At 40.8% G+C, this 24,206-nt stretch overlaps 1 protein-coding gene and 1 pseudogene across 1 annotated transcript in view; both read right to left on the bottom strand.

Annotated features, from left to right (window-relative positions):
* Nucleotides 1-23,275, bottom strand: part of DGKK (diacylglycerol kinase kappa) — a 156,367-nt gene extending 133,092 nt beyond the window's left edge. The window contains exon 1 of the mRNA XM_053202325.1: nt 22,546-23,275. Within this exon, the coding sequence (XP_053058300.1) occupies nt 22,546-23,151 (606 nt within the window). The 5' untranslated portion in view covers nt 23,152-23,275. The remainder of the gene's footprint in view (nt 1-22,545) is intronic.
* Nucleotides 858-21,225, bottom strand: LOC106975276 (60S ribosomal protein L32-like; annotated as a pseudogene).
* Nucleotides 23,276-24,206: the final 931 nt, after the last annotated feature.

The raw sequence follows: 24,206 nt of genomic DNA on the forward strand, positions 1-24,206 counted from the left end.
TCAATAAATCATGGCAAGAGGAGAGAACTTATGACAGAAGTCAGAGAGGTGCATACAAAATGCTCAAAAAAACCTTATACTGGAGAAAAAAAATGTTCTAACAGTGTATGGTGACAGATGTTAACTAGGCTTATTGTGGTTACCATTTTGCAATATATACAAATATGGAATCATTATGTTGTATACCTGAAATGAATATATATATATACATATATATGTCAGTTATACCCCAATAAAAAAATTTTAAAGCCAAAAAAATACTTGTTGAATAGAATTGGAAGTCTTTCTATTGACATGCCCCTCTAAGCAGCAGAAGAAAACAGCAGTAAGTAAAGGGGGTACATGATTCTGATGTTAAGATACATTACTAAGAAGCAATGGTAGCCACCCTTGTTATTTTCAGTTTTCTTTACTTTGCATGAGAACCACCCCTTTTAAAAGAGAAGGGGAGAACAGTCAATGAGCAAATACATACATTATACACACACACACACACACACACACACACATACACACACAGTAGTTGCTTGAAACAAAATCAGTGTCTTTCACATGGTAGCAGCTACCTTTTTAAAAAATAGTTTAATGGTTTTTTAAAAAATTTTTTTTAACATCTATTTGTTTTTGAGACAGAGAGACAGAGCATGAACGGGGGAGGGTCGGGGAGAGAGGGAGACACAGAATCTGAAACAGGCTCCAGGCTCTGAGCTGTCAGCACACAGCCCGACATGGGGCTCGAACTCACAGACTGTGAGATCATGACCTGAGGCAAAGTCGGACGCTTAACTGACTGAGCCACCCAGGCGCCCCTAGTTTAATGGTTTTATTAACACAAATACAATGTGCACACGAGCTGTCTATTCATTTTCTTTGCTGTGCAGCATGGCATTGGAATTGGTGACTCTGATGGCCAGTTGGGCTGCTCTTTTCACAATGGTTTGTGATTCTTAGAGGAGACATTGTAAGCAATCTCTGCATAGTAAGATTTGTTGCACATCAGCAGCACTTGACTGTTGTGGACTAGGAACTTCTGGAAGCCACTGGGCAGCATGTGCTTTGTTTTCTTATTGTTCCTATAACCAATGCTGAGCATCAAGATCTGGCCCTTGAATCTCCTGCACACCCTATTGTCAATGCCTCTGGGTTTCCACCAGTTACACTTAATTTTGACATATTGGTCTGAGTGGCGCTGGATGAACTAATTTGTCCTCTTTTTAACAATCTTGGGCTTTACAATGGTAAAGTAGGAGATGGCTACCAAGGAAGAACATCTCCAAGGAAGAACACATTTACCATTTTTTAAAAAACCAACTAGGTGCCAGGTACTGAACTAAACACTTGATATATCATTTATCCTTAGAACAACCTAGTAGGTGGGAATTATTAATCTCATGTGTAAAATGAAGAAAATAAGACTCAAAGAGGTCAGTGAGAGTCTTTGTCCAAGGTCACAGAGCTAAGAAATGACAGAGCTGGGATTTCAACCCAAATGTGTCTGACTCTGAATCCCACTATATTATACTGCAATTTCCACAGTTAATCTCACACCATCCCCTTTGCAGGTAGGAGCATATCTTGATAATGCCATTTTATACAGAAGGACATTAAGGCATGGAACAGAGAAACGTTATTCTAGAATCTAAAATACTTTCCCTTCCACATAATCCAGGCTCCAAAGGGGGGAAATGAAATTAGAGAATTACCCTTCTTCACTAGGCTTCTGCCATAGAAAAATCTCCATCCAGGGATATTTTTTTTTTTAATTTTTTTTCAACGTTTATTTATCTTTGGGACAGAGAGAGACAGAGCATGAACGGGGGAGGGGCAGAGAGAGAGGGAGACACAGAATCGGAAGCAGGCTCCAGGCTCTGAGCCATCAGCCCAGAGCCTGACGCGGGGCTCGAACTCACAGACCGCGAGATCGTGACCTGGCTGAAGTCGGACGCTTAACCGACTGCGCCACCCAGGCGCCCCTCTCCACCCAGGGATATTAGTCTTAGTGACATATGGCATTGCAGGAGGTGGGATGCAAGATGATCCAACTAGCTGTGGCTGCACCACATTGTGGCAGAGGTGAAAGTGGAACATAGACCTGAGCTGCACCTATTAAAAAACAGTAGTAGGAAGGCAGAAATCTGTGCTTTAACCCCGTCTCCATACAATTTACTTGTTTTTAATAAACTAATTCCACCTTGTATCGATGTGACAGTCATTTTGAATCTGTGCAAAGTGATTTACAGAATTTATAAGGCTTTAAAATACTTTTGAGCCTAGAATTTTAAAGTGATTCCCAGATATTCTATGGTGGGAAATATACTTATTTATAAATGGATAAATAAAAAGTGAAAGGTTAAAGGATTTACCTCAAATCACAAAGGCCCAGCTAGGAATAGAATCAGCCTCTTAAATCCCAATCCTGGGGCCAGATGATAAGACTGGTGCATTTTTAATCTCTTAAGAATTGTAAAAACCTTTTGAGAATTCTGATCTTAGGAAGTTCCTAATTATTTATGTAATGAATCATCATTATAAGCATCTAAAGCATTTAAAAAAAAAAAAGAACCATCACAACCACCTTAAAACCTTGTCTCATCTTAAGCCTGTGGATTTGGTTGGCTTTAAAGAAGGTAATGGGGCGCCTGGGTGACGCAGTCGGTTAAGCGTCCGACTTCAGCCAGGTCAGGATCTCGCGGTCTGTGAGTTCGAGCCCCGCGTCAGGCTCTGGGCTGATGGCTCAGAGCCTGGAGCCTGTTTCCGATTCTGTGTCTCCCTCTCTCTCTGCCCCTCCCCCGTTCATGCTCTGTCTCTCTCTGTCCCAAAAATAAATAAAAACGTTGAAAGAAAAAAAAATTTAAAAAAAATAAAGAATGTAATTGGCCCCCATTATCCCACACTGTTTAGAGGAATCTATATCATTTCTGGGCTCAAGAGGGCTGCTTTAGAAACCTTGTACTAACTAGCCTGACATGGATTAGGGATTGGTTTTGGAGTCAGGAGCTTTGGGCTTGAATCTTGACTTCAATCCTTAGTAGCCAAGTATCCTTTAGCCTTAGTTTTCTCATCTGCACAATAGGAATAAAGCCAGTATCACACACAGAGGATTGGGGTGAGAATCCAAGGACACAGGACATGGGAAATGTGGAAGCATTTTAGAAAATTGTAGAGTATACTCTTTGACATCAGCTGTAGCAATTTCTTGCTAGAATGTTGCTGGAGGCAAGGGAAACAAAATAAAAAATGAACTATTTGGACCTCATCAAGATGAAAAAAACTTCTACACAGCAAACAGTCAACAAAACTAAAGGCAATCTATGGAATGGGAGAAGATATTTGCAAACGACTTATCTGATAAAGGGTCAGTATCCAAAATCTATAAACAACTTATCAAACTTAACACACAAATAAAGCAAATAGCCCAGTTAAGAAATGTGCTGAAGACATATATAGACATTTTTCCAAAGAAGACATCCAGATGGATAAAAGACACATGAAAAGATGCTCCACATCACTCATCATCATGGAAATACAAATCAAAACCATGGTGAGATACCACCTCGCACCTGTCAGAATGGCTAAAATTAAGACCACAAGAAACAACAGATGTTGGTGAGGGTGTGGAGAAAGGGGAACCCTCTTGCGCTGTTGGCGGGAATGCAAACTGATGCAGCCACTCTGGAAGATAGTAGTTTCTTCAAAAAAATTACAAATAGAACTACTCTATGATCCAGCAATAACACTATAAGGGATTTACCCAAAGGATACAAAAATACAGATTTGAAGGGGTATATGTACCCCAATGTTTATAGCAGCATTATCTACAATAGCCAAACTATGGAGAGAGCCCAAATGTCCATCGACTAATGAATGGATAAAGAAGATGTGGTACACACACACACACACACACACACACACACACACAGGAATATTATTCAGCTATCAAAAAGAATGAAATCTTGCCATTTTCAACAACATGGATGAAGCTAGAATGTATTATGCTAAGCAAAATAAGTCAATCAGAGAAGGACAAATACCATAGGATTTCACTCATGTGGAGTTTAAGAAACAAAACTGATGGACCTATGGTAAAGGGGGGGAAAAGGAAGAGATAAACCACAAAGGACTCTTAACAAACTGAGGGTTGAAGGGAGGTGGGTGGGGGATGGGCCAGATGGGTGATGGGGATTAAAGACAGAACTTGTGATGAGCACTGGGTATTGTATGTAAGTGACGAATCACTGAATTCTACTCCTGAAACCAATATTGCACTGTATGTTAACTAAAATTTAAATAAAAGGAAAAGAAAACACAGAATATTGTAGAGTATAATATAAAAATCAAGTGGTAGTCTTGAAAGACCCCTACTTTTTATCACTTTAACATGAGTGATTGGGAAGGAAGGGTCTCTGAAAGTTCAATCTGAAAATTTAATAGTATAAACATACAGAGAAAGCTGATTAGGAATGGTGTTCCTTACATGCATGACAAGGCCTTCCAAAGGCATGACAAACACACATATACAGATAGCAAATGAGACTGGAAGATGCTATTGGATACCAAAGATTGAATATAGATGCTGCTTACTGTGGAAACAGGCCCTATATGAACTTCATGAGTGAATCATTTCCCTTCTCAGACCAGGGTATCTCTGAACATCAGTCAGAACCCTATAGCCTCATGTCAGACAAAGACGGTATGTGGAAGTGGGCAGTCCAGAAATCAAACAAAAGCAACCTGGACACTTGGATAGCACCAAGAAAGAATCCAGACAGATTTTCAGAAAAGGGGGAGTTGCAAAGTAAGAGAAAATTAGAAATTATTAATATCCTATGCTTCTGTCTTAACAATTTCCCTTCCTCCTTACCACTCATTCAGTTGTCAAACCCCCATCTTCTCCCAGTTCTTCATTTCTGTCTATATCCTTGAGGCTTCAAATCCTGGGGTCTCCAAAAGAAATCCCAGTGTTTTCTCACCTCAGGTCCTTTGCTCACATTGTTTTGTTTACCTAGAATTACTTTCTTATCACACTTCTGGTACTTCTCCTCAAATAAGAATTATGGAATGTACTTTAACTCATCTCTGAACCCAAGTCTACCCTGTTCTGCTAGGCTCCCATCAATTCTTAACTCCTTTGAACTCAGAGTTTCTCTTATATTAAAATGAGTATCATTTTCTCCTTGGGGTTGCAGTTATTTGTATACTTGGTGTTATTTCCTTTGCTTGGCTATAATTTCCTTCAGGTAAATTACAGTTATCAGCGCAGTGCCTGACATGGAATAGGTATTCAATAAATGATTTTAGATGAATGAATGATCATCATCGCTTGCAATAATCAGGCCACCATCATTTTTCATCTGGATTTTTGCAACAGCCTAAGTAATCTCCCTGCCTTCTATCTTGTTCTCCTCCAATCTATCCTTTTCACTGTCACAATATATATCTTAGAAAAATTTCTTTCATTATATTACTCTCTTACTCAAGAATCTTAAATAATGTCCTGCTGTACAGAATAGAGTCCAAATCCCTCTGCCTTTCTCTAAAACCTCTTTGATACCAGTTGAATAGAGTCCCTGCTGCTTCCAAGTCCAGGTATGTTGCCCCCAGATCTAAATTTAATTGATCTCACCTGTATCAGGAAACCTTCCCAAACCAATCCACCCTTTATTGTTCCTCTTTTATAATTCTACAGCATCATTCTCTGTACTATACATACTGTAATATAATAATTTCTTTCCTTGTATTGTTATGTACCTGTCTCCAGAGTACATGTTTTTTCTTCGAAATAAGATTGCAGACTTCGTATATACCTTTGCTCTTTCCACACCAACTAGCAAAGAGCTGGGGACCTATTAGGACTTCAGCTCACACTTTCAAACATTTATCATTTTCTTCTCTGATTATTCTGTCTGGCCTTACCTGTGCTTCCTTCACTGTCTGGAGCCATTTTAAGGGGCTTATTATACACTTTATATTAAAAAAACAAAGTTTACCTGGTAAGAATAGTTTTCTTTAAGAAAGTCCCTATCTCCCCTCAACATATTCAGAGCAAATCTTATAGTACCTTAAGATATCTTAGTTTACTGTGTTTGGAGATCTTTTAATATCATTATACATATAAGACTGCTGTGTGGCTCTTGTTATTTCAAGCTATTAAGTGAGTACTATGTGCAAAAGAGCTTTAAAATAGAATCTTTGATGTAGAGGACAATATATTCTTCTTATTATATTAACATAAGAGAAATGTTCTCGTGCTTCTCTCTTAATAACAAGGTAACTACTAACCTTTCTTAATGGTTTCCCCAAACACAGTATATTCCTAGGCTTACAAATAAAGACTTGGATAATGAGAGAAGAGCTACTTGCATTCAGTCTGAGGACAACACATTAACAATATTCCATCTCCTTTCAAGGCCATTCAGAGGATTTTCATCAACAAGGAGAAAATAGCCAAAGGAGAGGATAGAGAAGCTATTGAAAAAAAAATACTCAGGATCAACACTTTAAAAAAAATGTTCCTTTAAAAAAAGTACACATTTGGGGCATCTGGCTGGCTCAGAAGAGGATACCACTCTTGATCTTTGGGTCATGAGTTCAAGTGCCACATTGGGCAGAGAAATTACTTAAAAATAAATAAATAAACAAACAAACAAACTTAAAAAATAAAGTAATCCTTGCTTTAAAAAAACAATACTTTTTAAAAAAAATACACATTCTCTTCTTTCTCCCTTCTTTTATAATACTTCAGCTTCTAAATTAATATCTTTTCTCTGCCTATTTTCCCTAACAGTATTTGTCTCCATTTGTCTCTCTTCCATTATCTGATTCTATTTATTTCATTTCATTGTTTTCAATCCAGATCAGGGGAACAGCCCTCTAACTCTTAAGTTCTTGCCTTTCTATAATCACTGTCTTGAGCACAGGGCTTAACAATACCTCTAACTCAAATTATCCAAAACTGAACTCATAATCTTCCTTTAGTTACTATCTAAGCCTGCTCTTGTCCCTGTCTTCTCTATAATTCTAACAACTCCAGACTTGAAAGTTTAGAATCATCTTCTACTCATTTCTCCCCCATCATCCACATCCAACCGATTTCAAACCAAATCTTATCAGCATCTCTTCTATTTCTTCCCATACTGATTGCCTTAGGTCCTCAACATCTCTTGCCTAGACTGATGTCCCATTCTCTAGAGTCTTCCTATCTAATCCATTCTATATATTGGTAGTTTTCTTAAATCTAAACCTAGTCATGGTACTCCCAATCAAAAACCTTCCATGATTCTCCACTGTTTATGGAATAGAACACACATTCCTTCACCTGGCATTCAAGGCCCTCTGCATTTTAGTTCCCACCTAGTTCCTTCAGCCTTTCTTCCTGATTCAATAAAAGTTTCTACCATATCTAGTCTTTGTGGGATTCTTAGAGCATTGCCCTTTCTACCTCTTCCATGCCTATGCTTAGGATATTCCCTCTGCCTTTTGTCTCTTTTTTTCATTTTTGCCTATCAAAGTCCTACTTAATCTTCAGACACAGTTGAGATCTCACCTTCAAACAACCTTCCAAGACTGAGTGGCTTGCCGTATCTATTTAGCACAGTTCTTTGTCACTAACAACTCCTTAGAAAGGTTTGATGACTTGAACTCTCATAAGAGCATGTAAACTTTAGGGAACTCATGACCTGTAGGAGTGAGACAGGGTAAAAATAAGTTAAATAGGAAAACTGGGCAAGCAGCCAGAGCCTCCTCCTTTTTATGCTTTAATGTCCAGCTAAATCTCTATTTGTGTGCGTGCGTGTGTGTGTGTGTGTGTGTGTGTGTGTGTACACCTACCTACCAGGCTGTTCAGCTACTGGAATATATATACTTGGGTATGTTCCTGGGAGTGAATGTACCAGTGTGCATCTATGGATGTATGCCTGCCTATTCCTGTGCCCCTGTAAATTCCTTTTTCAAACCCTTGTTGCAGATTTCTGTTTTAAAATGATGTTCAGGTTAAATGTGATGTGGAATAAAATAGGTACTTTTTGAAATTGGTTCTGAGCATATAGGGTACAGGCATCTAGGGAGTTGCTAAGAGGGACATTGTATTTAAATGTAAGGAATTGGTAGCAGGATCAGCCCATAACACACTATTGGGCACATCAGGAAAAGGTACCATTTGCTAAAGGTATTTTACTTCCATTTGTCAGAAAATTGTCATAATATACCAATTTTGTTAGCACAAGGTACTTGACTGCCATCTTCAGGAAAATTGTTACAATAAATATATATATCTTTATGGCTTACTTTGTGAAACGTGTCCCCTTAGAGATGGCAGCCTCATATACTGTACAGACTGTACAACTTTATGTGCTGATCTTTCCCAGTTGCTATTCTTAAAAAAGATAGAAGTTGTCTATCTTATTTAAGGGAAAAGTTGTTCCTTTTGTTTGGAAAAAAGATAGCTGTTAGAGTTTCCTGTGTCTAAGTAGAGACTCCATATTCTCTTTCCTGATCAAATCATTTTCAAGATCAGGGTGCTGATCTGATTACAGGTATTGGTAAAACAAGTTAAGGCTTTTCCTGTAAGCTATTTTGGAAGAAAATTTGGACTGCCAAGGGGACATCAAAGCTTAGTTGTTTCTTCTTAGTCCTCACAAGAAAGGGAGAGCCTTGGAACATTGACACCTAGCTCCAATTTCTAGTTCCAGCTACAGGAGAAATTTGACACCAAGGTAATGAATCAGGAACTTTTCAATTAATGTGAAAAGAATACCATACATAGATTAAATTCTGATTAATAGTTAAGATAGTGAAAAGGGTACCAAATGGTATCTAGCTATGTTTAACCCTTCTCTCCATATACTACACTTAAGAATGATATTTTTTAGTGTTGCTCTACTTGAGTGTTTTAAGGAATTTGCATTTTTAAAATGACTGGCTAAATAACTCATTCTCATTTTCACCAGAATTAACTATGTTTATGACCAAAGACTAATAATTCAAGACCACATGATCAATATAGGGCTGCTCCTAATGAGTAGGGTACCTCTGTATGAGTTAGAAAAAATTACAACCCTCTGGGAGGATATGAGGCAGCCCTGCCTACTATCACCTACTGGTAATGCACTTGAATAGCTAAGTCCATTTTATTGAGGGGCGACTATATCAAAACTCCTCTGCATACCTGAATACAGAAAGTGATGGCAGCAAATATCATGGCACATATACAAATGATACTGAAATAAGGTAGCATTTGCACATTTTTTATTTTTAATATACGTTTTAGGGATGCCTGGGTGGCTCAGTTGTTTAAGCATCTGACTTGATTTTATTTCGGCTCAGGTCATGATCCTGTGGTTCATGAGTTTGAGCCCCATGTCAGGCTCCATGCTGACAGTATGGGACCTGTTTTGGATTCTCTCTCTCTCTCTCTCTCTCTCTCTCTCTCTCTCTCTCCCCCCTCTTCCCCCACTTGCATGCTCGCTCTCTCAAAAAAATAATAAACTTAAAATATGTGTTTTAGATCTAATTTCTCCATGAACCTCTATGATATTTTTATAAAGCAGTTCCACCACAATTTATTGAGTGGCAGGCTGTATGTTGGGCCCTGAGGGCCTTATCCTTATAGCCCTAATCGGATACACAAGCTGTTAATCTCAATATTATATGGCAATTGAGAAGCAGATGTTTGTGTTAGGGTGCTATGGGAGCACAGAGGAAGGGCACCTAACCTAGATGGGATACCAGTGAAGACTTGCTAGAGGAGATGGCTGAGCTGAGTCAGCAGCACATTATTGGCTTCATTTAAAAGACACAAAAGCTAAGCCATGAAAAGATTAAGCAATTTGCCCCATATTGCACAGCTATGCAGAGTGGAATTATGACTAGAACCAATGAGAAGTAACTCCCAATCTAAGAAAGAGTCCAAACTAGTGAACCCCTGGCTACACAGTACCATTTGGATTTATTTGAGAAATTTTATTTGAAATACTATTTTATTTGAGGAAGTTCCATACTTACATGCCTCACAGATACCTGCCTATGATATTAGAAAAATGCAAGCACACCAAAATAACCCAAACCGCAGCTTTCTAGGACAGTTAATTAGCACCTGTAACACAATCCTGGCAACTTTTAGTTCTTCATTCTGTGGTTGCTGCAGCTTGCTACAGGAAGATGTATCACATAAAAATGAGGCATCAGCTCAAACTTCCTTGGATACCAACTTTAAGAGGTCTGAGTAACTCAAATCATTCCCCGAAGTTCTTCAACCAACAAAGGCAGCTAACAAAAGTACTGCTAATTAAATGTATAATTAGGGTTTATTATAACTATCATATGTTAGTTTAAAGTCTCATTCACCACTGCTTTGAATTGGTTTTGTCCTGTTTTTATTTGTGCTTAATTGTCCTGTTTTATATGTGTTTAATTTTATAGGCTACTTCATACCCTTTCTGGATGCAGGCAGAGTGTAAATTTTAAATAAATAATAACAATAGGTTAAATTTATGTAGACTTGGATCTTTTATGTGCTGCATGTACACTTTATAGTACATTAGGACCCCTTACAAAATCAACCTATATGGTACATTTATGCCTATTTTATAAGACATGGAATAATTTTGCTGTTTTAAATTATTACAGAAGCTTATAGTTATATATTAGCTTTTACTACATATTTTTAATTATATCTACAATTTACTTGGTGTAGTGTCCTTGGCCAAGAACACAATCCCCCATAATAAAAATGTTCCTATAAACAAAGACAATGCATATTATGACAACCCATTTAATGAGGCCTATTGTAACACTTACCTGGGGTCAGGGAAAGGAGGAACTTTCCAGAATGGCCATGTTTCCAGGAGAATATTATTAATTTCTGGAATATTTTAGGCCAAATTTTAAAATGTGACTTGCTTCTTTTTCATATTCAATGTGTTCCTACATCACCAGCGCTTTGCTAAGAAGCCATAATAAACTGGGAATGCAAAATCGCTTTCCTCTTAGCTTAAATTTTTAAAAATATTTATTTATTTTTGGGAGACAGAGAGAGTGCAAGCAGGGGAGGGGCAGAGGGAGAGGGAGACACAAAATTGGAAGCAGGCTTCAGGCTCTCAGTACAGAGCCCTACACGGGGCTTGAACCCATGAAGGGTGGGATCATGACCAGGGCTGAAGTCGGACGCCTAACCAACTGAGCCACCCAGGCACCCCTCCTCTTAGCTTAAAATAAATAATTAGAAAGGTACATCAGTTACAAACCCATTTTAGCATAAAAGGAAAGGACTAATGAAATACTTCTTGTATTTATATTAAATATTAGGCTTTCATTTAAAATTTTATTGAGAAAAACATTAAAAAGATTCTATTGCTAAAGAGGTTTTAAACATACTAGGCCAAAAAATAAATAAATAAACATACTAGGACAGCTGATCCCCAACGGCCCTTCTTAGAATTTCCATGGGTCTACAACACTGAAGATAAAAGAATTCACTGGATTTCCATACTGGCTTCTTACTTTTGCTGTACAAAACTCTGTGATATAAAATAGAAAAAAAAATATCATAGAGAAAGTGGACCAGATGCTTACAAAAGTATAGTGTGGGTCAAAGAAAGCCCAAAACGGTAGGAAAAGGGTACTAGATAATGTAATTCTTTTCTTTCACTTTTAGCTTTAGTAGTTTGATTTGGAATTTGGCATACAAAGAAATTGGAAGTTAGTTTTTAAGTATATACCCATCAGCCAATCCTCTGTTTCAGCCATGTTATTTTGCTAGTCAACAGCCCTCCAATGGTTGTATCTCATCATTAGGATAATATACACAATTTTGTCAGTTTCCTTCAAAGTTTCAATAGGACTTTGCCATCCACTTTATTTTCCATATTATTTCAGTCTTTATGATTCTATTAGAATGGCCATTTTTTCCAACTCCAGATACTGTACAGGGCCTCATTCTTCTGTCTGTAGACCTTGGCCTCACCTGCCCAATTTAGGGATAACCTCACTTCTACTTGATACTGTCACTGCTTAATTTAATTCTGATTTTCTCTAGGCTTGAGGAGGATATATTGTTCCCACTTACCTCAAACAGCTTCTTTATTTTTCCCCTAAATTTCTTCAATAAAAATGAATTTTCTATCATGTAGTCCCCCTCATATATGAATCTAATCCACCCCTGAAAACTTATTGAATAGTGAATTTTGGATAGGGAAAATTTATTTCATTATTCTACATTGAAAAAATAATAATGCATTCCCATTTCATCTTGGAACCCTCAACTAATTTCCCCAAATATCAGTAAAGTACTCTAAAATACCCATGTAACAATCCTCCAAATATGTATCATATTGTAAAACATTTTTTTAAATTGTTAAAAAATTACTTATTTATTTTGAAAGAGATAGGAGAGAGAGAATCACAAGCAGGCTCCACCCTGTCAGCATAGAGACCCATATGGGGCTGGCTCCAACCCACGAACTGCAAGATCACAACCTCAGCGGAAATCAAGAGTAGGATGCTCAACAGACTGAGCCACACCCAGATGCCTCTTGTAAAGCATTTTATATACCAATTACGTGATTATTGAACATTTAGTGAGCTAACTGACAGATATGTCTATGTGTAGTTCAAAATGATGCCTTACTGTACTGGATACAAAACAAACAAAAAACAAACAAACAAACAAAAGCAAGCAAACTTTCAAGCTGCCTGGGAGTGTCTTTGTTTTTTTTTTTCACCATTAGAAGATGAGATGGAGGAACTCAAAAAATTTAGTGCTGATGAGGGACGATGGAAAGGCAACAAAAGGTTTTTCCAGGAATTTGTAGAAAGACAACTCACCAGTGAAAAGCAATATACTAACAAAAGCATCAAGTGAGCCACTAAATGGGTGCTTTGATTCCGCGTGAAACCAAAAAAATTTTTTTTTAAAAATGTCCTGGTGGTCTAGTCAGCAAGTTGAGTAAATTAAAGCAAAAGAGACCATGGCAATGCCAAAATTATCATTTTAATTGTCTTGACAGTCAAGCAGAGTAAGGTGAAGGAGTGAGAAAGGGACAGCAATATCCAAATTCTGAGTAAGAGAAAAGTTATGTTCCACTGAAGCCTGGCAGGATGGAAACAGTCACAGTAAGCATTAATTGAGGTTAGTGAGAAGGCACAAACTTGTTAATTTTCTGAAATCAATAATCTTGTTTTGTAGCTTGATTTACTTTCCTCTTTGCTGTTTATGCTTAGCTGTTTTAATAAAGCTACATCACATTTTTCTTTTATACTGGAAGGGACACACATGGTGATGTAATAAGCCATGAAATAGTATGTTCAAGGTACATAATAAATGCAAATGACACTTATTGAAGGAAAATTAACAATTAAAGTAAGCAGGGACTACTGTTAGAGGTGGGGTTCAGAGGATGGTGCTGTGATGCTGGAGCTGGATTCAGGAGAGTGGGGGACTCAACTGACAGAGCCCAAGTTAATAAAAACTCTCTTGGTTTCAAGTGTCTCTACTCATAGCCAAGGAGATTAACAATTTTGTACTCAGTGGGTACCTTTCATTTCCTGTCTCAAACTGCAAAATCCCAGGTAGAGACATTAGCTGCAGGAGAGGGCAAATGAATGAACATCCAGGATTCTGGAATTTCTTAGTTGAGCCTGCAAGCAGTGCTTCCATCGCCCTCCACTGCCTCTTGTTTCAGAAGAATTCAGCAAAACTTTGGGTTGGAGCATCACGCTTATCTTTCAGAATCCCCTGGTAACATGTGCCGTGCCCTGTGCTAGGAGGAAAACAAGAGGGTGGGAATCACTGTCCTCAGGGTCGGAAATCTCTTTTATAAGGCTCTTTAAGGAAAAAGGCTTAACCAACAAATGCCTGAAATGCTTTGGAAGATGAAAATCTCTAAGTGCTACAGAAGAGGCTGAAGACTCTGATCTTACTCAATACCACATTATACTTGCCTGTTAAATTACTGATTCAACCTTGGTTGGATTGTATATGGTTTATTAACTCGCTCAATTTCTACCACAGTTGGCTAATGAAAGCTGAATGAATATTCTATCTCCTCATAATTGTTGGTAATGTTCTCACAGGAAAGTATTTCCCTTCTGGGTAAGAGCAACCTGAAAGAGCATGGTTGGTAACTGTGTGTTAAAGAGACAAAGCCATTAGTACATTTTTGCATATGGTGAAAAGTGACCCAACTGAGTCTTGGAAATTTAAATTTAGATTTTCTTTTTGGGAATTTAACAGTGGGAAGTGGGTGGATTTTGCTTAGGGTCTCCTTCTTCCAGTCCAAATCACAAAAGCTATCAGGACAAATGAAATCTGGATGTCATAGAAAGTGCAGTAAGTAAATGTGAGATCACACTGCCAATTGTATATGCAACATTCACTAGTGTAGACACAAGGTTTGTCTACATAAAGTGTGTACTTTCATTGCTTTACATTGCAATCACGTCTCTGAACAGTTATGTTTTCAGCTTATGTTTATCAATCAGATCATACAGGTGTTTGACTAGATAAACTTTAAGCTAAAATTAACAATTGTTTCCTAAATACAATGTAGAACAACGCAGCACATGATCTAATAATTAAGTCAGGGAGGTAACAGGTAGGGGGAGGAGGAGAGCCTGAGACACAATTGTACATTTCCCTAAAGTCTTACTACTGTACACTATAAGATATATAAGCATATATTCAGAGAAAATCAATGGAAAACAACAAAATATTAATTATCTCTTGATACTTCATCTTGAGTGGTGGGGTGCTGCATAATTTTTATTTACATTTTGGAAGTTTTTTTAAATTTTTAAGTTTATTTATTTATTTTTGAGAGAGAAAGAGAACACAAGCAGGGGAGAAGCAGAGAGAGGGAGAAAGGGAGAGGGCAAGGGAGAGAGAGAAAGAGAGAGAGAGAGAGAGAGAGAGAGAGAGAGAGAGAGAGAGAATCTTAAGCAAGCTCCACCCTGTCAGCACAGAACCTGATGTGTGTGTATATATATATATATATATATATATATTTAAATTATTGTCAAGTTAGCTAACATACAGTGTATACAGTGTGTTCTTGACTTTGGGAGTGGATCCCCATGATTCATTGCTTACATACAACACCCAGTGCTCATCCCAACAAGTGCCCTCCTCAATGCCCATCACCCAATTTCCTCTCTCCCCCACTCCTTCCTCAGTTTTTTCTCTATAAGAGTCTATTATGGTTTGCCTCCCTCCTAATTCTATTTTCCATGGGCAGAGTTTGCCTTTCTGGAGTGCACAGCCTGACTGGCTGATGGGGAAGGTAACCAGAAATGGGCTGGAGTTGGAGCAGAGGGAAACCAGCTGGGGATTAAACATTTACTACCCTTCGTCTTCAGGTTCTCAATTTAAGGTTCATTGGCATGGTTCTAGAATATTACCCTTTCTTTGTATAACTTTCCTAGTCTTTAGAGTGGGGTAGGTGTGGAGAGCACTTTTTCCTAAAAGACAGGCTTTTCTCTCCCCTCTTTTTTCCCCTCTTTCTTTAAAAAATCTCTTTAGGGGAATAAAGTTTAACGATGTTGGTGAGATTATGGCCAACTTGCCTAAGGTTAGGAGAATTTCTTTTCCTCTTACAGTTCTTTTCTGGTTTTGTTTTCCTTGTGGATGTGGAGAGGAATAAGGTCTATTGATTTTAGTGAAGTTGAAGGCTTCTTTTATGATGGGCGGATTTTCCTTTTAAAAAATCTCTGGGTAAAAAAGTCCCTTGTTTTTGGTTGGGTTGTGGGAGCACACCTCTTTAGGTTTGGAGGACTTGGACTTCCATTTTTATAAATCTAAGTTTTGTAGGGAGAAACTATAAGGACCACTGGTTTCAGTGAGGTTGGGAGCCCTCCTAAAGGGGGTTTCCTTTCTTTCATTTTCTGTAAAATGAGCAATTTATTTGGAAGAAATAAGATTGGGAACATCTTTCTGTAAAAGACTTCCTTTTTCTTTTATTTCATTAAAAAATACTTGAAGGCTGGAATATAAATAAGGTCCCTGGGTTTGGGTGGGGTTGGGGGCATCTCCCCTTGAATAAGCTTTAGAAAGAGATTTTGTGAGGTTTTCTTTTTTTCTCCTTTTTGTGGGAGGTAGAGTGGGTTGATCATCAGGAATAATACACTTCATGGACAATAAAGAACTGGTGCACCTTTCCTGAGGAAAATTTCTTTCTTTTAAAAATTATCCCTTAATTTATTTTCTTCTGCATCTCATTCCCTCACTCTCTACCCCTTCCTTTCCTCCCCCTCGCTCCCTCTCCTTCCACCTCCCCTTTGGTCTCTCCTTTGCTCTCTTTCTTTTTTTTTTTTTTTAATTTTTTACTTATTTAATTTTTTTGGAGAAAAATGTTCAGGGACTTTGGTGGGTTTTGAGGCATTTTTATTCTCTAAAAAGGATGTTTCTTTTTGAAAATATTTATACTTCCAATTTTTAAATTTCCTATATTAACAATCAAGTTTTGGAGTTTGAATAAATTCAGATCATCCATAAAAGGATTTCCTTTTAATTTTTCTTTTTAAAAAATTTGCATTTTTTTTGCTGTATCTTGACAGAAAAGTTCATGTGTCTTTGTGTAGATGGAGCACTTCTCTTTAAGAGGATTTCATTTTCATTTCATTAATATTATCCCCCCCCAACATACATGCCTTTCCATTATTGATTTTTCTTTTAAATCTTAAAATTGTATTTGGAGGATAGGTTCATGTGCTTTGGTGATGATGGGGCTTCTCCCCTTGGCAGGGGAAGGATTTATTTCTTTTCTTTTTTTTTTCCTTTTCTGGAAATTAAAAATTCAGGATGTTTGGTATGATCAGGGAGGGACTCTGTCCTTTAATATTTCTTTTGTTTGTTAAAATGTTTGTGTGTTTCTGGGATGGAAGGATTGGTTAAGTTTCATCTATGACCTTGATGATTTTGAAAGTATCAACACTTAAAAAGACTTCCTTTTTGTTTGTTTTTCCCAAAGAGAAAAAATTGGGGGGTGAATAAAGGTTCTTTTCCTTGTTGAGGTTGGAGGCCCTGCCTTTAAGAGGATCTTCCTTTTAGTTCTTTTTGATAAATGTCTTTTTTTGCTTATGTATTCATTTATTCCTTTGTTTATTTGTGGGAAGATAGTAGGTCCAGTATGTTGCAGCTGGAGGAGTGACCTTCCTTTTACTTATTTTTAAAAATTGATATATAATTCACATATCACACAATTCACCATTTTCAAGTGTACAAAGTGAGTGTTTTTAGCATATTCACAGAGTCATGCAATCATCACTGCTATCTAATTTCAGAAGATTTTTATCATCCTTCCAAAGAAACCCTGTACCCTTTAGCCATTACCCACACACACTTCCCCTCTTCCTCTTACCCCAACCTGCAGGCTACCACTAATCTACTTTCAGTCTCTAAGAATTTGCCTATTCTGGACATTTCATGTAATTGGAAGAAATAACATTAGGGAGATTTGGTGAGACTGGTATACCTCCCCTTTGGGAGATTTATTTTTGCCCCCATAACTTTTGCAAGGGGTTCAGCATGAGACGTGAGGTGGAAATAAAGTTTATAAATTTCACAATTTTTTTTAAAGGTTAGAAATACTGTTTACCTTGAGGTGATTTCTCTCTTTTTCTCTTTAATTTTCCTCTTGGGGACATAAGTTTCATGGGTTTTGATGAGAGTGAGGAACACCTCCCTTTAGAATTTCTTTTTCTTTCTTAAAATAATTTTTAGGGGAGGGATAAGTTTCATTATCTGGGGTCACTGTTCCTTTCTTCTTCTTTTTTAATTCGTACATTTGTTTTTCTATTTTGAGAATAAGGTTTATTTGCTTTGGTGAGGGTGGGGCATCTCCCTTTAGGAATGGATGCTTTCTTTTTTTAATCCTTGAAATAATTTTTTTTTCCATAGAGGGAATTACAGTCAGCAGTCTTTGGAAAGGTTGGGCACCCTATCCCTAGCAGAATTTCTATTTATTTTCTTTCCAGAAAAAGGTCTTCTTTGGGAATAATAGGTTCAGGGTTTTGTGCCTCTTATCCTTCCTTCTCAGGCTCCTGTTCTAGGGTGGCCCCTGCTGGGAGCATCAGACTGGGAACAGCAATTGCTGCTTTGAACAAATTCCAGGCTGATGGAATGTCAGCTTAAAGATTCTTCTTAGACAAATGAGGCTCTTATGTGTCACAGAAAGCCCTATTTTGGATACTTTCAAAAATCCACATTAGATAAATTAATAATTATATTAGGTGTCAAGTTTTATTTTTCCCTTCTCCCACCCTGCTGCCTTCTTCAGGGAAATAAGAGTTAATAATGCAGAGGAAAGCATTCTGCAAACTGTAAAGGGCCATACTAGCAGGATTATCTAATCCTTATTATAATATCCCTGAATGGCTTCCTGGCTTCTATGGATTTTCCTCTTTTCCTTGGGAGCACTTTGGGAAATGGATCAGCCTTTCCTTTTGGGCTGCAGATGTGCAGAAGCCCCAGTCAGAGATTTTAATAAATACATAAGAATTGTATTCTCAGGAAAGACCACTGACCAAATATCTCATTATCTTTTCTAGAACATACTGCCGCAAATGCTCAGGAGCTCTCAGAATATACCAAATAAATCAGATAGTTTCATCAAAACCTGGCAAAGAGGGGGGAAAAGGAAAGAAAATAATTTCATCTTGACCTTCAACAGGTTAAACATTCGATCTTACAATCCCAAAGCTGTTTATAGTCATTGCAGATATTCTATTCACTTAGGAAAAAATATATTACCCCTGAAACCCACAACATCATCATTAGTCTGCTGCTGCTGGGACTGCAAGGGATAAGGACACTTTCCAAACATTTTTTTTAATTGTTGGTAATTTGCTTGTTAATTATGGCTCTAACATCCATTCTGAAAAGGGAAAGACTGACTGCATTTCTTTAAAGGCTATATATTCCAGGCTATTTATTTATTTATTTTATATTCCAGGCTATTTAAATAATCATTTACTTCTTACTCTGAAATCAATGAGAATGCATTTTTATTCATTCACAGCAACAGTCTCTACATCTCGCTGGAAATGGAATTGATAGGTTTCAAGCTTCAGTAAATGTTTACTGAGCAAAAATAAGGAGGGCTGAATTGTACTAGGCACTGAGAGGGAAAGAGTATCTACCTTTGAGAAGCTCAGAAATAAGTAAAATGATAAAGTATTTAGGTAAGAATTACCAGATATCCTATAAACAAATGCTTGCTACTTTGGAAGAAAGTGTGTGCAAAGAAATACCAGGAAACTGCTCTGTTATGGTTTGGGGTGTAATGGTAACTGGTAATTGATCTATTAGCACATACCCATCCCCCCCAAAAAATAAAGGCCACAAAACTGTATTTCTTTTCAGATTTTCATTGATCACCTGTATGATGTGGTTATAATTTCATAGCTAGTTACACCCAATTAATAAAAACATAAGCTATCTTTCTTCAACCACAACTGAGGGGAGAGAAACAAATACAGTACCCTTCATTTAAGCCCCACTTCCCCCCCCAAGGAGTCATGACATTGTTAAAGAACCAATTCACACATCCTTACTTACACTTACTGCTACCAGGTGGGAGACTACAGCTCATTTCCTAGAAATCAAAACATTTTAGAAAGGAAGGAAATAGACAGGTTTGGTTCATAAGATTATGTTATCTTGGTATCTATTTGGAAAGACACATGAGCCCCGTTTTCTCAGTCTCTACCCTCATGATTGGCATGGATTTGCAACCAACAGGTTCTGAAACCTGAAAAGAGCAGACTCCAAACTGGAAGATGTTGACTTTTCTTCCTTCCTTCCTTCCTTCCTTCCTTCCTTCCTTCCTTCCTTCCTTCCTTCTTTTTTCTTTTCTTTTTTCTTTCTTTCTTTCTTTCTTTCTTTTCTTTCTTTCTTTCTTCTTTCTTCTTTCTTTCCTTCTGCAATACCAGTCAGCAAAATTATCTGGGAGAAACCTGCAGTCACATTCAAACACTTTGTTTTGCTCATTTCATCCTTTGACTTATCAGGTTAGTTCCATGCTACTGGTACTGACTGTGCCTTGCCAGGTAGGATCTCACTGTATGATAAGAGCTGTATTTTGTTATGATCTCTGAATGTGTGTGTGTGTGTGTGTGTGTGTGTGTGTGTGTGTGTGTTTCCCCAAGTTTGCCTCAAGGAGGCAGTGTCTGAGAACAACACCTCCTCAGGTAAGATGGCAACCTGTTTGCCTTGAATGTTAAGATGCAAGTCAGCTGGTTGTGGGTGCTATATGCCTGAGGAGGATGCAGCAGAGAACGGTCCTATCACTGAAGATCAGATGTTCCCAGCCAGAGAGCAATTGCATAGCAACACCTAGGGGGTTGAAGAGGCTTTGGCTTCCAGGGATCTGAACATATACCCAGATCCTTTGCATCCTTCAAAATCATCTAGAGCCACTGATAGGTTCATCTACATGGCCCTCTTAGCAGATAGTCAGGGTTCTTAACCCAATCCTAAAAGATAAATGACTGGACAAATGACTAACTCTACAGAGGACAAAGTCAAACCTTGGTGGGGGGAGGTAGGTCCTGGTCCCCTGCCAGGGCTGCCAAATGCCTATGGGTCAGTCACCCAGCACATCTGAGAGGGCACTGTGTAGAGAAAGCTAACCTGATTCCCCTTACCTTGATCCTCCTTATCTGTCTGGCAACAGACATTTTTCCTGTTAAGCTCGTGGGACATGCTTTCCCCCTGTCACGGGGCTCATCCCTAGAGCTCCTGGCCTCTAGTCAGTCTACCAGAGGCCAAAGAGGCCATATATTTGCTGGACATCCCGGTAATTAAGTCCCCAGGTGTTGAGCCAGGTTCCCGAAATCTCACTTAAGAAGGCCATAGCTTAGGTGGTCCCTGCTGGTCTCCCTCCCATCGGCTTCATTGCAAACTCTCCCAAAATGACAAGAGCAAGTCCCAGGTTGGGGTGATCTCCGGTGTCTTGCTACACTGCCATTTCCTTTCCTGAGATTGCTGCAGGGAGGAGGAGAGCCACCCCCCTGGAGAGAGCCGGGTTGTTGGATTTAAAACAACAACAACAACAACTTGTCTTAGTCTCCTACAGTCTTATTTTATCTATTTTTAAGACTCTGCACTTTTTTTTCACCCTGTGAAACTTTTCGCTTTAGGCTTCCTCTTATTCAATCATTTATCATTGCAGTTATTTTGCAAACTCAAGCCTTCCTACTCATAATTCAGGAAGCAACCAACGGTCCCATTTCCATTTCGCGATGCCAAGTTCTGCCCCCTTCCCCTACATTCTACAAGTGTGCGCTCCACAGCAGAAGGATTCCAGAGTCGTGTCCCTACGCCCTGCTAGGCAGCAGGATGGACGGGTATTGTTGGTGTGGTATGTTTTATGTTTCTGCATTTTGTTTCGTGTTTTTTTTTTCCTGCAGCGGAAGCTAAATCAAGGTGTATCTATACGTTATCATGATATTCACAGTCTCATGGAACGAAGTTTAGGGGAAAGGAAGAGTAGGGGGAGTACAGAGAAAGCAAGAAAGACAAACAGATTCCTGCCAAAGAGCCAACGGGGTTTCGGGGGTCCAAGGAGAACACAGAAAACCTTCCTCCTCCCCCCACCACCGCGGGTGCGCGAGGATCCTCCACTCGTCTTCTCCAGGCTAAGTGCAACGTTTACGAAGGCATCTCTGAAGACTGGAAGAGATGAGGATTTCCATTCACACGCTCTCAAATACCAAGTCCTATTTTGGTGTCTCTAAGCCGGGACTCCTGTACCATTTCAACTGGCCCCAGTGCGGGATGCCAGTCGCCCGCTTGTGACGTGGCCCATCACCATATCACCTACCTGCCTGGAAATCCTGCAGACAGATGGAATGGTGGCTTCGACACACGCATGCTCTCCCCCTCCTCCCCAGTGAACCCTGCCCTTCCCCTGCAGTGCGCGTGGGCGCCGCCCATCCCCTCATCCCCACCCGGAGTACCAGCTCCCAGCAGCCAACAGAGGCGCAGGGCACCTCCTTGGAGCGCCGCCAGTTGCGCCCCCACTAATGACCCCCTCCCCAGTGTCAGGGAGGGGGCCAAGCTGACGACTGCGGCTCCGAAGCTTGGGCCTCTGCGGTAGTGACCGCGGCTAAGAGGTGTGTCCCACCCCCCCCCCACCCCCCCCCACTCCGCCATCCCCACCACTCAGTCCTATCGCTGTGTACCCAGGGCCAGCCCGAAATACTTCTCTAGGTCTCTTGCGCTCCCCGGGGACGTCTTCCTCTTCTTTTTCAAGATATAGGCACTCACTGCACTGCCACTTCTCCCCATGGGGAAAACTGCTCCGACTCCCAATCTGTGCAATCACCCCTGTTTTTAGCCCCAGCGAGCCCACTCTCACTTCCACATGTTGCTTCCCGCCTCCCAACCATTTCCCACTGCCCCTCGATCCCCCACCTCTGCATCTCTCCGCGCATCTTTGCCAGTCAGTGGCAGCAGCCAAATGGGATGCTTCGGGTACAGAGTCCCACAAGCTCGGTAGCCTTTTGGCCTCATTTTACTTCTTTTCCCCCCGCCCCAGGGGGTCTTTTTCTTACCTTGATACTGGAGAACAGCACTGGCGTTCGGGGCGATGATGTCTTTGGACCCTTCTCTGGAGCTACCACCGGACACTGCAATAGACGTGGTGCTGGGCTCGGCTCCGGACGGGACTCTGGAGCCGGCTCAGGGCAGGACTCTGTGGCTGGTTCTGGGGCTGGTTCTGGGGCTGGCTCAGGGGCCGGTTCTGTGGCTGGTACTGGGGCCGGCTCAGAGGCCGGTTCTGTGGCTGGTTCTGTGGCTGGTTCTGGGGCTGGTTCCGGAGCCCGCTCGGGGGCCGGTTCCGTGGCTGGTTCTAAGATCGGTTCCGTATCGAGTTCTGAGGCTGGTTCTGGAGCTGGCTTGGGGGCCGGTTCTGTATCTGGTTCTGGGACCGTTTCAGTGTCGAGTTCTGGGGCTGGTTCTGGGGTCGCTCTCGGACAGGGCTCCGGAACAGGCTCTGGACAGAACTGCGGTACCGGTTCCGGCGAAGGCGCGTGGAGCAGCGGAGGAGCCCGCGGCGGCGGCGGCGGCGGCCACGGCGGCGGCGGCTCTGGAGACTCCGCGGGCTGCTCTCCATCCTGAGGCGTGTCAGTGCCCTGGGCCGCGGCAGCTCCGCTGTCCATGGCCGCACACCTCCTCAGGTCTGGGCAGCTAGCACCCGGGAGCTCAGAGGGCTAAAGTACCCTCGGGCGCCCCGCCCACTCCAGTTTGACGACCCCTTGCAGGATGCCAAACTTTCCCCCGCCCCGCTCCATGGCTGGCTCCGCTCTGAGGTCTAACCCAGGGGCGCTCGGCGTCTCCCAGTGCTGGAACACGCCCCTCGGTGAGCGCACACCTCTTCGTAAGCAGCCACGGGTCCGATGGGCGGGAGGCAGAGGGGCTTGTGAACGGGGACTGGACAGAGCGCTTGATGACCTCCTAGCGACGTGCTGGAGGTGGGGGGGGGGGGGGAGAGACAAAAAAAGGGAGGAGGGAGTGGAGCGGCCCGGGGGCGGGGGGTTGGAGCCCAGCAGTTTAACCCTTTGGTGACGTGAATGCAAAAAAAAAAAAAAAAAAAAAAAAAAAGCCGGAGTCGAACTTGAGGGTCTTTGGAACCCCCTCCCCCAGCCACTCAGCTGTGAGCTGCTGCTCTTAACAGCTTGCATCCTGTGTCTGCTCTCTCACCTCAGCAGCAGGTGAGCCTAGCCTTGGACCAACCTCCTGTCCCCCATCTCCAAGCCTCAGTGGGCAAGTAATCCTCCTTTCTAACCGGGGGAAGAAATTTAAGCGGCACGGGGTTGGGGTGTGTGTGTGTGTGTGTGTGTGTTCAGTCCTTTGAAGTACAATTTGCACTCCGCCTCAGTTTTTTGCATTTTTGAGCTTTTGCCAGATCGCAGGGGGTTGCTGTTGGGTACAGGGCTTGGGGTGCTTCGGGAAAGGTGTGTGATGAGAGATGGCTGGAGCCCCGGCTTTCAGCAGCCTGCAGATGTAGCGCCTAGAGCAAGGCAAGAGTTCCCAGGGAAGCGGCGCCTGGGCTGCGCGCTCCGGAGCCAAGGTTGTCCTGGTCTCCGCGGTGATTTGGGAATCCGCCTGGCTCGCCCTGGCCATGGGAGACCGTCCTTTGCTTTTAGGTGGACTTCCCAGGCATTAACAGGACTTTTTACTGAACTTGTTACTGTGTGTGTGTGTGTGTGTGTGT

This window comes from Acinonyx jubatus, chromosome X (genome assembly GCF_027475565.1).
Source record: "Acinonyx jubatus isolate Ajub_Pintada_27869175 chromosome X, VMU_Ajub_asm_v1.0, whole genome shotgun sequence".
NCBI classification, from domain to species: domain Eukaryota; kingdom Metazoa; phylum Chordata; class Mammalia; order Carnivora; family Felidae; genus Acinonyx; species Acinonyx jubatus.